Raw genomic sequence first — 12,184 nt, forward strand, 5'->3', positions numbered from 1 at the left:
TTAAATAATAAATAATATAAATTTATTAATTTTTACAGCTTTCTTAGTTTTCAAACTTAATATTGTTTTTATATTGTTGAACTTCTGCCTTTAAAATTATAATTAAATTTATATTTATGTACACTAAATTTAGCTATAAGCAAATTGATAAGATGATTATGATAAGATATGTCATGAGTGAGTAGCATTGCTGTTTACTGCTGTTGTTTTCAGCACCAAAACCTTCAGGAAAATTATGTAAATGTCAATGTTAATTAAAGGATTTTTTATTTTTTTTAAGAGGAAGTATGGGAAAATCTTATGAAATTATTAAATATTTTAAAATGTTGTATTACGATTATTTATTAAAATTATTTAATGAAATGAATAATCAGTCAGTTCAGTTAATTCTGATCATAATGATTATTGTCATCTTGTGAAAATGTGTGAGTTTGAGATATTTGATGGAGGCATGATTTCATATCTTAAATAGGATTTTATATTTATTTAAAAAAAAATAAAAAGAAAGTTTTGTCACGTTCCCCGCTCAGAAAGGCGGGAGCGTGCGTCCGTTTCTTGACTGACTGATTGAGGGAATCGCGAGAGGGAGGAGTTGATGGAACGCGCTCCTTCACTCACTCACTCCTTTACTCACTCACTCACTCACTCCAGTCATGAAGTGATTCTGAGCGAGAAACGCGTGTGTGAGGCAGAGTCTGCGTGGTATCTCTCTTAAAACAGGTAAGTTTCCTACAAGCTTTAATTCTGAAACATCTGTGTACACGAAACAAAGTTAAATCTGACAACCTCTGCAAGTTTTGGTCTCGTGAAGTCGCTACATAGAGATTCTGCAGTGTTCGTGTTGATGTCAAACGTTCGCGTTTCAGAGCATGTTGTTTACCACTTGTGTTATTTACTTAAAAAGTTGTTTTATAAGAGTCTTTTGTTGGATAGATTAAGTTTACCAGTGATTGAGTGGTCTGTCATGCTGTGATGTTTCTGCTGTCACGTGCAACACTGATCATAATTTCTACACAAAATAGTTCAGTAATTTAGTATCCTGATTAATATTTGTTTGTTGATCTTTTTTTTTTTGCTCAACCATACAAGGGATTTTTTTTCTTCTGTTTTGCAGACCAAGTATGTGACAGCTGCTTTCTTGAAACTCTTTCTTTGAAACTAGGCTAATGAAAATATTTGAGCCACACAATACTGCTCTACACTGAATGGAAAAGAGTTAGGCATCACATGTGGATATTTTGAGTGGCAAATACTTACGGTCAGGAACTTTGGACCTTTAAATCAACACTTGAAGCCTGAAAAGCCACTTGAAAGTTTATTTTCCTCTTTACACACATGCTCTTTTTGAGAAAAAATGTGATGTACCTGAGACTTTCCAGCCAGGGTCAGGAGCCAACTGACACTGAACAGGTGTGTACACACACACACACACACACACACACACACACACACACACACACACACACACATACGTTATACTAGTTTTGACAAAGTAATGGAATGTGTTTGTTCTTGCATTTGTAAAGGTCAGCTGAACCTTTCATCCATTAAAACCTTGCATTTCATGTCTCTTTTCCACACTGTACCCTACAGCCCTCTTGATTCAGTTAGTTAATGTTTTCAGTTCAGTAGACTTCTGTTATTGCTGCCCTCGGCCTGAAAAGTAATCAGATCACTTGTGGTAAGCAGAGTAGGATTTCATTTTTGAAGCTTGCTGCCATTGTTCTGATCACCGAATCTGTTGTTGCACGCTCTATTGAACCCTATCAAATTATACTGAATTTTGCTAAATCAAGAGCATGGACCACATGCCTTGTGGGTTTTCGTGAAAGAAGATATTGTCCTTATCCCACAGCTTAATACTTATGTTCCTTCAGTGTCTTGCACTTTCACTGTGAGCATTCCTTGCACTGTTTCCATAACAGCTTTATGAAAAGGTCTCTATATTTGCAATAATGTGTGCCATCTTTATTGGCTATGACATTTTTTCATGGCTATGTCATAAAACAAATTTCTCCTTAGGGAAATTGATTCTTAACAATAACTTATAAACCTTATAAACCCTAAAACTTATAAACCTTAAAAAGTTATTTCAACTAAAATCGTATTTAACGGTGAAACTACATTACCCATGATTCTGTACAGAAAATTCCAAAATCAGAGTCTCGGCGAGCAAATTGTGCCAAAAGAGCTTGCAGGGAATGAATTAAAGTAGCTGTTTCTACAGATAGAATCAGCTACTTTAAAAAGATTTTAGATTAGTTTAATTCGATTGGCATTTGCAGTGCTTCATGGGATTGTAGTTCTTTCCCTCATTAGCCATTAAGTACAGTCTTGTACCTTTTGTCTTTCTTTTTTTCCCCAAACATTTGTAATGTTGTGATTCACCTCTGCTGGTTGGCTTTGTACATTCATTGCTTACAAGTTATGACGCTTTAGCAAAGATAAAAAAAAATAAAAAAATCCCTATGGGAAAAAATACACTGAAAAAGTGGGCGGGTACTAATGCACTCTATAAAGGCATAGTTCACCCAAAAATGAAATTTCTGTCATTAATTGTCATTAAAACTGACCAACAAGTGTTTATTAATTGTCACCCCAATAGTTGCAACAATTACATCTCCTGAAGGCCTATTATAAAATGAATTAAAATAACTGGTTTAATTTTGTATATAACACGTTAAAATTTGACAAGCATCATTATATAACTTTTGACATCGAACAGTATGTGCATAAATATATTAATACAATTCATTTTAGTTAGCCTAGAGGACAAGGTACTATAGAACATATCATTTCACAGGTCTTCAACAGTAAAAACAATAACAGATCTGTACTCGCATCACTTAGATCTTTACTCAGTAGTTTATAATAGAATAAGACAAATTTCTGTTCAGTGTCATCATCCTCCTGCCTCATTCCCTTTGGTCGGGGTCATGGCCGGTTGGTTTGCGTTAAGAAAAACAAGTGCGTTGTATGGTTATTCTCACTCGAGTACTTTATGGCTTCCGACAGCACGAATAGTGGTTAAAGTAGACGACCACCCGACTAGTCTTTGCGAGCCCTAATATCTGCTATAGTTCCTCAGAAGCCAGCGACTTGCAAAGTCGTAATAAAATGAAAAGGGATGGTTGTTTTCGTACAGGAATTCTGGCAGCTGAAGAGAGAGTGCCACAGAAGTAGTTATGACTGGAAAAATCATCAAATCCCAAGAACTGCTCATTTAATCAGTAATTCCAGAAGCGATCTAGTGAGTGATACACGCTCTCCGTTTTAGTACTTGTTTGGACGTTGTGAACACCAGCTTTCCATATCCCTGTCAACACCTTTAGAGCTTTTCCCATGTTTACTCATTAATGGAAGTACAGGCTTGCACAGTCTTGCTATTGCTAAAGTCGCTCTAGTGTTTTAATGGCAGACTAATAGTTTAATTGACTGTGTTTAACTCAGCAGGAGAGAATGAGCTAATGTTTGACCTGAAAAGAGCTGGACTGAAAGGGTGGGCTAGTTAATGTCCACAGGGTGTCTATAGGTTAGTGAAATGAAGTGTGGATTGTTACACTGCCATCCAAACAGATTCAAATAGACTATGCCTTTGAACATCCTTCTCTTTTTCATCAGCTCAACACACATTGTTGGTGGCAAGATTTAGCTTTGGTTTCTTGCTGTATTGAAGTGGGATCTGAAATTGGAAAATTTGCCTTGCAATGTTTTAATCTACTTCAGATGTCTAAAGTATAGCAAATCAGTTAGATCATCAGATCTACTGTATAAGTTTAGGTTAGTCATTGCTCTGTGGATGTCATCATGGTGACATCATGTTCTCACACCATGATGTCATGTTTACTGTAAATAAAAACCCATTGGAAGAGTGGAGAAAACAGATGTCGTGGTGGTTCTGTGGATAGTTTCTCCCATCATGTGCCTACAATCACTTGAGCTATACAATCAACCTGGTGAATCTCGTGAAATGTCTATGTTTTATTTCCCCTCAAAATAATCATTTTAAATAATGATGATAATAATTCACAAAAAAAAAGAAAATGTAATCTATGCTTAATTGCACCCCCCCCCCCAATTATTTTTTAATAAAAGTAATTGATGTGAAAAAATAAATAAATCATTAATAAACACATTTAAAACCGATTTGAGACAGTACAATGCTATATTATTGTCGCTGTCGGGCTGTAACTTTGTATCTCCATGTTTCGTCATTTTTATTTCTTTCAGTAAGTTAAGACAACATGTTTTTACATTGCTTAAACTCATCAAATAAGTTAAGCAATTTTTGACTTTAAGTTTCAACTAACAAGATTCAACTTATTTTTTTTAAGTCAGTTTAATGTAATTTAAGTTGAAATGACTTAAACATCCTAGTTGATTGTACTTAATTTAAGGCAGCAACTTTTTTTTAACAGTGTACTGTAAACTTCATAGCATGTCAGTTGATGAAAAGATAATGCAATGCACTTACAGCCGCAGATGCGGCCGTTCTAATGACGGACAAAACACGCATGTCCAAAATTTGCTGTTCAAGACCTCGTAACTCCATTTGCAACATGATTTCGGTCATATGTTAATAATATAATGACACTTGCTAGTTTTTTTTTTTTTCAATTTCTTAAAGTACCCGTTTTTGGAGCACGACAGTGACGATATACAAGCGTTCTTGATGAGATGGGCCTCTTAAAGGGTTAAATATTTGCCACAATCTATAAATTGGTGCTCATTAATTATCTAAATGATCTTAAAATAGGCAGAAACACCACTTCGTGAGATTTACCCTTTTACTGTTTACCATGGAAATGAATGTAAAAAGTGAATGCTGACACTGATCTGCTGGAGGATCACGGAAACTAGTTCTTGCATAATTGCTCACAAAACCAGTAACCTTCTGTATAAAAAATGTGCTCTTGTTAGTCCTGAAAAGCTTGACAGCTTTTGATGTGAGGGCCGCACATTTGTATAAGACCCCCATGTGTCGTCATGTCTTATTCAAATGGTAAAGTGGGGAGATTTAGGCCAGATTGTCCATAAAAGGAAACAAGGCCATTTTCCCTTAGGTTTCAGCCATAAAACCCATTTAGAAAAAGCTGTCCTCATTTCCCACTCAGTGAACGAGCACCGCCAATTCTGAAACGCTTAAGACGAGTCGTTAATTTGCGCCACAAATGTGTTTCTGAATGTGTCATTTGAATGAGAAGGTCCCATTCAGCTGTTTTATATTGTCATGTACTGTAGCTCTACAGCATGTGTTTTCTGAATGCATGGCTTTCTCTGTTTTCTATACATTTAAGTTATGTTTTGCTTTCTTCCCTCAGTATCCACCCAAGTCGCCACCTTATTTCTTGTCATCCTCTATTTTCCCTCCAGCCTCTGATATATCTCAGCTTTCATCCAATTAAACTCACATTTAGGCTGCAGTCATGGCCCACAGAAACCTGCTATTACTAGAAAGTACAACTTAAAACGTTATTCACGGTGGAGGGCCAGCGGTGGTCAAACCAGAGCTTTCCAGTTGCTCGGTTCCAAGACTGGTGAAGCTCTAATGCGCTTTTCTGGAGTCTGTAATTTGATTTTCAGTCACGCGCAGGGATGATTTGGTCGGGTCTTTTTTAGCTTCTCAAACAGAAATCAATGACTTTAAAAGAAGAACGACCATAAATAGATATCAGTTGTGACGTTAAATTGTTAGCCAATATTTTTGATCCATCTATGAAAAAGCTACTATTAGTACAAAATTGAGGGTTTTTGTAATAGACTTACATTATAAAACAGAGTGAAAAGTTTAGATCTTCTTTCAGAGTTCTGTCTGTATGTGCTTTGTCTCAGTAAGACACCAGGCCTGTTTTCCTTGTATCCAGCACTATCCAGATGAAGTTCGTTGTGACATCATCTTTCTGACATCAGTGTATCTGCAAATCTGTACAGTATGTGGCCTGACAAGAAGCCAGGCGTTGTGTGACTCTGCTTCATGTTCCTGGGGTGCATATGTGCCTAATATGTATAGGAGGAGAGGAAATGATGGTTGATGAGAAAATGAGATGGTCTTTGGATGGGCACAATTTCTGTGATGTGATGTGTTTTTCATTATGTCATTTAGGGTTTCAAAACCCACGTCTCTGAACGACAGGATGTGGCTCCTTTTAAATCCAGGCAATTAGTATTGAACCATTGAACCAGTTCCGTGCTGCTTTTTAGGCTTGAACAATTAATTCTGACATTAACAGAACACAATCTAATCAATTCCAGAGTTTGTCTCCAAAACTGTAGCAAATTATAGTACTGTAAGTGCACAGCTGTGATGCATCATTTATAAAACATAATTTGCTTCTTTAATAATTTCAAATGTTTCCCGTATATTGCATTGTTTCATTTCCATTTATTTGTTCTTTTTTAATTGATTGCTTCTGGTTGGTTATGGCTAGCAGTCCTGTGGCTGAGGGAAGGAATCAGCAAAATCGGTTGCTGATGGTGATAGTTTTTAAGCCCAAACCAACAGTCTGAAGAACCATTTCTTAATACCCCTAAGTCATTTCCCCACAAAAATAAGTTGCACACTGCTACTCTATTTTCTTTCTTTTCTTTTTCTGATTTTCTGCATAAACAATCCTTTTTTTGGAACCACTGAAAACAAAGCGTTAGTCAGTCCATTACTCATTTGGGCTTTTCATATTTACCCCAGGGTCATTTTTTAAACTTTTGAGCCATGTTGTTCCATGTCTCTGTCTGTTCATACTTTACCCTGGGTTATGATTTAAATTATTCATTAATCTCAAGTTTTGGAATTTCACACTGTATGAAAATAAATTTGAGGTTAAAAGCATTGACTGGACAAGTAGAGTTTAGGCCCCGATCACACCTAACGCGTTTTTTGCAGTGAGAGACGCCTTTTTTCAATTGTTTTCCTATGGCAGTGAGCGTTCTGCGCACTGTTTATGCGCTCCAGGCGCCTCGCGTTTCACTGCCTGCTGCGCCTCGTGTTTTTTGCAGTTGAAAAAATAGCAACTTCAGGTGGAAAAAGCACTCGACGTTACCGCGTTATTTTTTTTTTACGTGCTCGCGATTAGACTGACAGGACAGCTGACTTGCTGGTTACTTGGCAACATAAAAAAAACGCAGCGCACTGCCAGTTCTGTGTGATCGGGGTCAATTGACAGTGCTGTGTGCCTCGCGTTTTTCGAACCTGAAAAATGCATTAGGTGTGATCGGGGCCTTAAAGAGGCCCTATTATGGCCTTTTAAAAACTCTTGATTTTGTTTTTGGGGTGTACTAGAATGTTATCGTACTTGATTGTTCAAAAAACATTATTTTGCACATATTTTACATTATTGCAGCTACCCAGTCTGGCTTGAACACGCCAATTTCGATGAAGCCTCTCCTTCCGAAATACGAAATGTGCTGTGATTGGTTAGTTAGCTCAGTGTGTTATGATTGGCAGCGCGTGTTCGGTAAATGCCCCGCCCCCTCATAACAGCAAGTTCTTCTTTAGTGTAAATATTAACGATGGCGTCAATTTCAAACCAATTCAAGCTTGATTCAGATCCTGACAATGTTAACGAACAAGAGGATAGTGCAGAACGGATTTCATGCACAGACTTTTGCATGCACAGGACTTTTCAGAGTGGTATATTTTTTTTTGTAATTTTAAAATACATTATAGATACGATGTTATCCACCATTTAATTGTGATATTTGTCAGAAAACTAAGGTAATAAACAGTAATTGATCACAAAACCATGGCTAATTTTCCTAAGGAGGTCCTTTGAACTGTTTTACACAAGCGAGAGCTTACAAAAGCTACAGAAAACAAGCTGTTCTCCATAAAATGTGATAAACGTTTGGGTTTTAATGTTCAGGAACAGTGTTTAAAATAAGTTTCATCCACTCTAAGTTTGTCAGCCTTAGGAAGGTCAAACAAATGAGTTTTGGACAACACTGTCTTCTATAATGCAGTTTAGCCAGGCTTTGTCCCTTTTTTGCATATTTCGTGGGTGGTGATTATGACTTCTACTCATAATGAGTAACATTATGACTTCATAAGATCCGGAAAAATTGTGTTGTAGTCCACCTCTGACCTGCCTGTACTGAGAGAGCCTGGATACTCAGATAAGCTGACAGATCCATTCTGCTATTTTCGAATCAAGTGGAGGTTTGGTAGACGGGCTGGTATTTCCTTCCATTGTCTGAGAGACGTGTCAGTGTGGACAGCTGCCGTGTGGACACATGGAATGGACTCATGAAGGACAGTGGCACACTAGTTTCCCTCTTATTTTGAGTTGTTTATAGCAACTGGTCTTTCCTTGCCTACTAAGGTCTTTCAGTTTTGCTTCAGTTTGTGCTGTTAAATGTATTTTTATTTCACATTTAATGGCTTGTGTGAGTGAATGGCGTGCAACAGTTTACAGTGTGTGGGTACTGCTGGCACTCAATGTTTCTTTATTCATTTGTTTATATGCCTAAGACCAGGCAGCAGAGCGTTAATTAGATGTGGAATGTGGGAACTTCATCAACCAATTCCTCCCGTCATGAGGTGGCAACTCACACATACATAAAATGAATAGGGAGGGGGTTTTGTTTTCCATTGTTTTAGTTGTTGGTGACTCGTTTAAATTACTCACCCAAAGAATTGTGGTGTTGACCAGATCTTCTTCTTTTAACAATTGCTATAAGTTACCATATATACATTGTGTTTCTAAATGTGCTCTTCAATAACTTTGTGTTTCTGCAGGAACAAAAGACCGCAGTAAAGGTGGGAATTATACCATGTTTAAGGCAGTGCTAAAGAAAGGTCGAGAGGGAGGAGGAAGAGCTGGCAAAAGAGAAGCAGGTACAGTATGCTTCTTTATGGTCAGAAGGAAGGAAAGTATTAATAAAGCGTTGCTGACACCTATTGAACTGTTCTTTGCTTTTGGCTATTGTGTGCATGCTTAATTTAATTGCATAATTGGCTTATGGCCTCCAAAGAGATTTACAGAGAGGTCGTTGGGATTGGCTAAATGAGATTTAGGTTTTTCTTTTTCTTATTCCAGCTCAGGCTGTGGCTTGTCACTGCTTTATACTCAAGGGAAAATTATCTGGACTGAAAATTCCAGATCAGGAAACACACTCATAATCACTAATGTTAGTGTCGGTTAGAATACCGGTAATAGTCACCCAGTTAAAAATTTTTTTTAAATAGCATATGATATCTGTGTGATGAAAAGACCAAAGTTTAAAGGTATACTATGTAACTTTTGGTCCTCTAGCAGTTAAAAAACAAAACTGCATGCATTTTGCAGAAGAACATTGTTTTGGTTGTGCTTCTGCTCTGCGTGTCTGTGCGGATGAATATTTATCATACTTCTCATAAAACATTCACTACTTGGCTTATGAGATATAACCAGTTTAGATGGGAAGGACTAGCTGAAGAAGTTGAAAATACATTCCAGCACAGCACTACAACAACCACAATGAAATGACCCTTCACAATAGATAATGCTTTACAATGAACTTTGTTATAGAGCTACATATGGCAAATTATCTGTTTAATAAAATATCTTACTCGCTTATTGAGTAATAAAAACGCCATCTCCGTGTCGCTTTTACAACATTTCAAATCCCTGTTTTTGCCATCTCCGAAAGCCAAGCCAATATTGGTTCTTGTTTTTTTGCAAGCTCTGTGACTGTCGTTTTATTTTTTTTTGCCAGCAGACTCTCATCTGTTCGCCACTTTTTCTTTTTTAAACTGGTGATTCCTCGGAGGTTCGAGATTTATCTGCTCCATGCCAACCTTTCTTACTTATTGTGACAAGACAACTAACCAATGCCACTCTCACATCATACACGCATCAAAGTAGCCAGAGAGCAACTTTTTTCTATTTACAGATATGACGAGACATGCACGGGCCGGTGACGCATGGATACGCAATTTCCCGCGAAAACCATTCCGACTGGTCTAAAATATAAACACTCATAATAGGCTTACCATAGTATATCAGGGTAAGACAAAAACATTTCGAGTCGGGTTCCTAAATTAATATTCAGTTTTTTTAAACTAGATTAAATGCTTAAATATATTTGACGATATAAAATTCTGAAATCTATATTCTCTAAAAATTTAAATCACAAATCTACTTTTCTTATTAATGCATCCAGGAAAGCTAAGTACAGAACTCAAAATGGACTACTTTTACAGTTGTCACTATGGACAAAGTCCCTTTAAGACAAGTCATTTCACTCGGCGGCCATCTTTGAAACGCCTCTCGGGCATGCGAGTGCAACTCCTATCTCTTTGAATGTTCGCCAAGCTTCCGATTAAATTTCATATTCATTTCATTTAATTTCATTGAAATCACCAATGAAATCTGACAACAACTGTCTCATAAATTGTTTCTAAACGCTCAAATCATGACTGAAAATAAAATTTCTGGGCTGGATCAAGCTCATGCGCAGTGGAAGCGCGCATCTGACTCTTTACATAGGAACCGGAGCTTCTAACTGCAACTGCAGTGACACGATGACTTTACCAATCGGCGATTGGCTCTTATTTAGAAGGCGGGACTTATTCCGCCATATTGAGCATTGCACTTTTCCCCATTCAAAAGAAATATGAGTGATTTGTCTTGTGTTATTCTATAGTCTTTGCTTTGGACTACTTTTACTGTAGTTTATTTTTAAAATTATTTTATTTAATTTTTGTTGTTTTCCTACCCAATCCCCCATTCACTTTCACTTTATTAAAAAGACTAGCCGGGATGTTCTTCAAAAAATTGTATTGTCTTCCACGAAAGTCGTATGGATTTTGAATGACATGAGGGTAAATTACAGATTTTTTTTTTTGGAGAATATTTTGGATGAATATTAATTTGAAAGTCTTTCACTCTTATGTCACTCTCTTCCACTGCGACAAAAGAGTCATTACATCATTGATGTCACGTTACCATGAATGATACCCATTTCCACACGATCGCACTGGTTTCCGCTCGGGCTTCTTGCTGAATTCAGCACCATCGCTGGCCCGATACCTCTCTCCCAATGGAGCCTCTCAATGGAGCAGTGTTCCAATTAACCTCATTCATCTCTGCTTCACTCACTTAAGTATGTCAAGACAAGTTTGAGAGCTGCCAAACAAACACTACCTGACCCACATACAAGAAACTTTTCATCTGCTAATCTAACTCAAAGTCTTGTTTCTAAGGAAGAAGACTGCAAATAAATGATTTCCCTTGTATATCCTCCTCTCTTGAATGTAGTTGATTGTCACTTTGTTCATTCTCTGATGGGCAAATCTGCTCTACTAATATCGGTGAACTCCCTCTGGTTTTCATACTGACAGCCAATGAAGTCTCTGTCGGTTAGAGGCAACACTCGTGTGTCCTCTGAAGAGGCATATTGCTCATGAAGTATTTACAACACCTTATGTTAGCTGCAGGGGGATGGAGAGAGTTATCCAGCACACATGACAGATCAGACGCCACTAATACACTCTGCAGTGACACTTTTTGAGGCGGATCATCTGCCTGGGAGCTCTGTTCTCAGTCACAATAGTCATAAAGAGCACCAGATACACAATTAGTGTGGTCACAAGAAGCCTTTCTGGTGTCAAATATCACCATTTTTATTCTGTAAAATATGTTGTCTTTGTAGATGCTGGATTTCAGAAAACACAAACTGTGTAGCACATTTTTCAAAACTATAGAAAACGCAATTGTACACACTTTAAGACAATCACACTATTTGAAACGATCATCTTTAATCTAATTAAAACTTTGCCTTCGAATGACGCGCACAAACATTGAACGTGCAGATAAAAATAAATAACACTCATTGCGTATTGTGGGATGTACAGTATTAAAATCAGTATGACCTCTTTTCAACCATAACAATGAAAGTGGTTTTTCAGAGCAACTATTGTACTTTTTAAACTTTGCATTGCAACATACTACTACACTACCGTTCAAAAGTTTAGGGTCCTAAGATTTTATGTTTTTGAAAGTCTCTTATGCTGTATAAGGCTGCATTTATATAATCAAAAATACAATAAAAAACGTAATATTGTTAAATATTATTACAATTCAAAATGGCTGTTTTCTAGTATAATATATTTATAATATGAATATTAATTTTTCCAGCCATTGTTAGTCTTCAGTGTCACATGATCCTTCAGAAATCATTACAATATGTTGATTTGATGATCAAGAAA

General features: G+C 37.0%; 1 protein-coding gene across 2 annotated transcripts in view; it reads left to right on the plus strand.

Moving 5' to 3' along the window:
• The first annotated feature begins 643 nt into the window (after window positions 1-643).
• tanc1a (tetratricopeptide repeat, ankyrin repeat and coiled-coil containing 1a) overlaps window positions 644-12,184 on the plus strand; it is a 77,689-nt gene continuing 66,148 nt past the window's right edge. The window contains exons 1-2 of one of the 2 annotated variants that reach the window (XM_084129285.1): window positions 644-720; window positions 8,732-8,830. In XM_084129285.1, coding sequence (XP_083985411.1) covers window positions 8,767-8,830 — 64 coding nt within the window. In that variant the 5' untranslated portion in view covers window positions 644-720; window positions 8,732-8,766. The remainder of the gene's footprint in view (window positions 721-8,731; window positions 8,831-12,184) is intronic. The other variant, XM_084129284.1, reaches the window with a different exon arrangement.

This window comes from Abramis brama, assembly GCF_963993115.1.
Source record: "Abramis brama genome assembly, chromosome: 11".
Taxonomy (NCBI): domain Eukaryota; kingdom Metazoa; phylum Chordata; class Actinopteri; order Cypriniformes; family Leuciscidae; genus Abramis; species Abramis brama.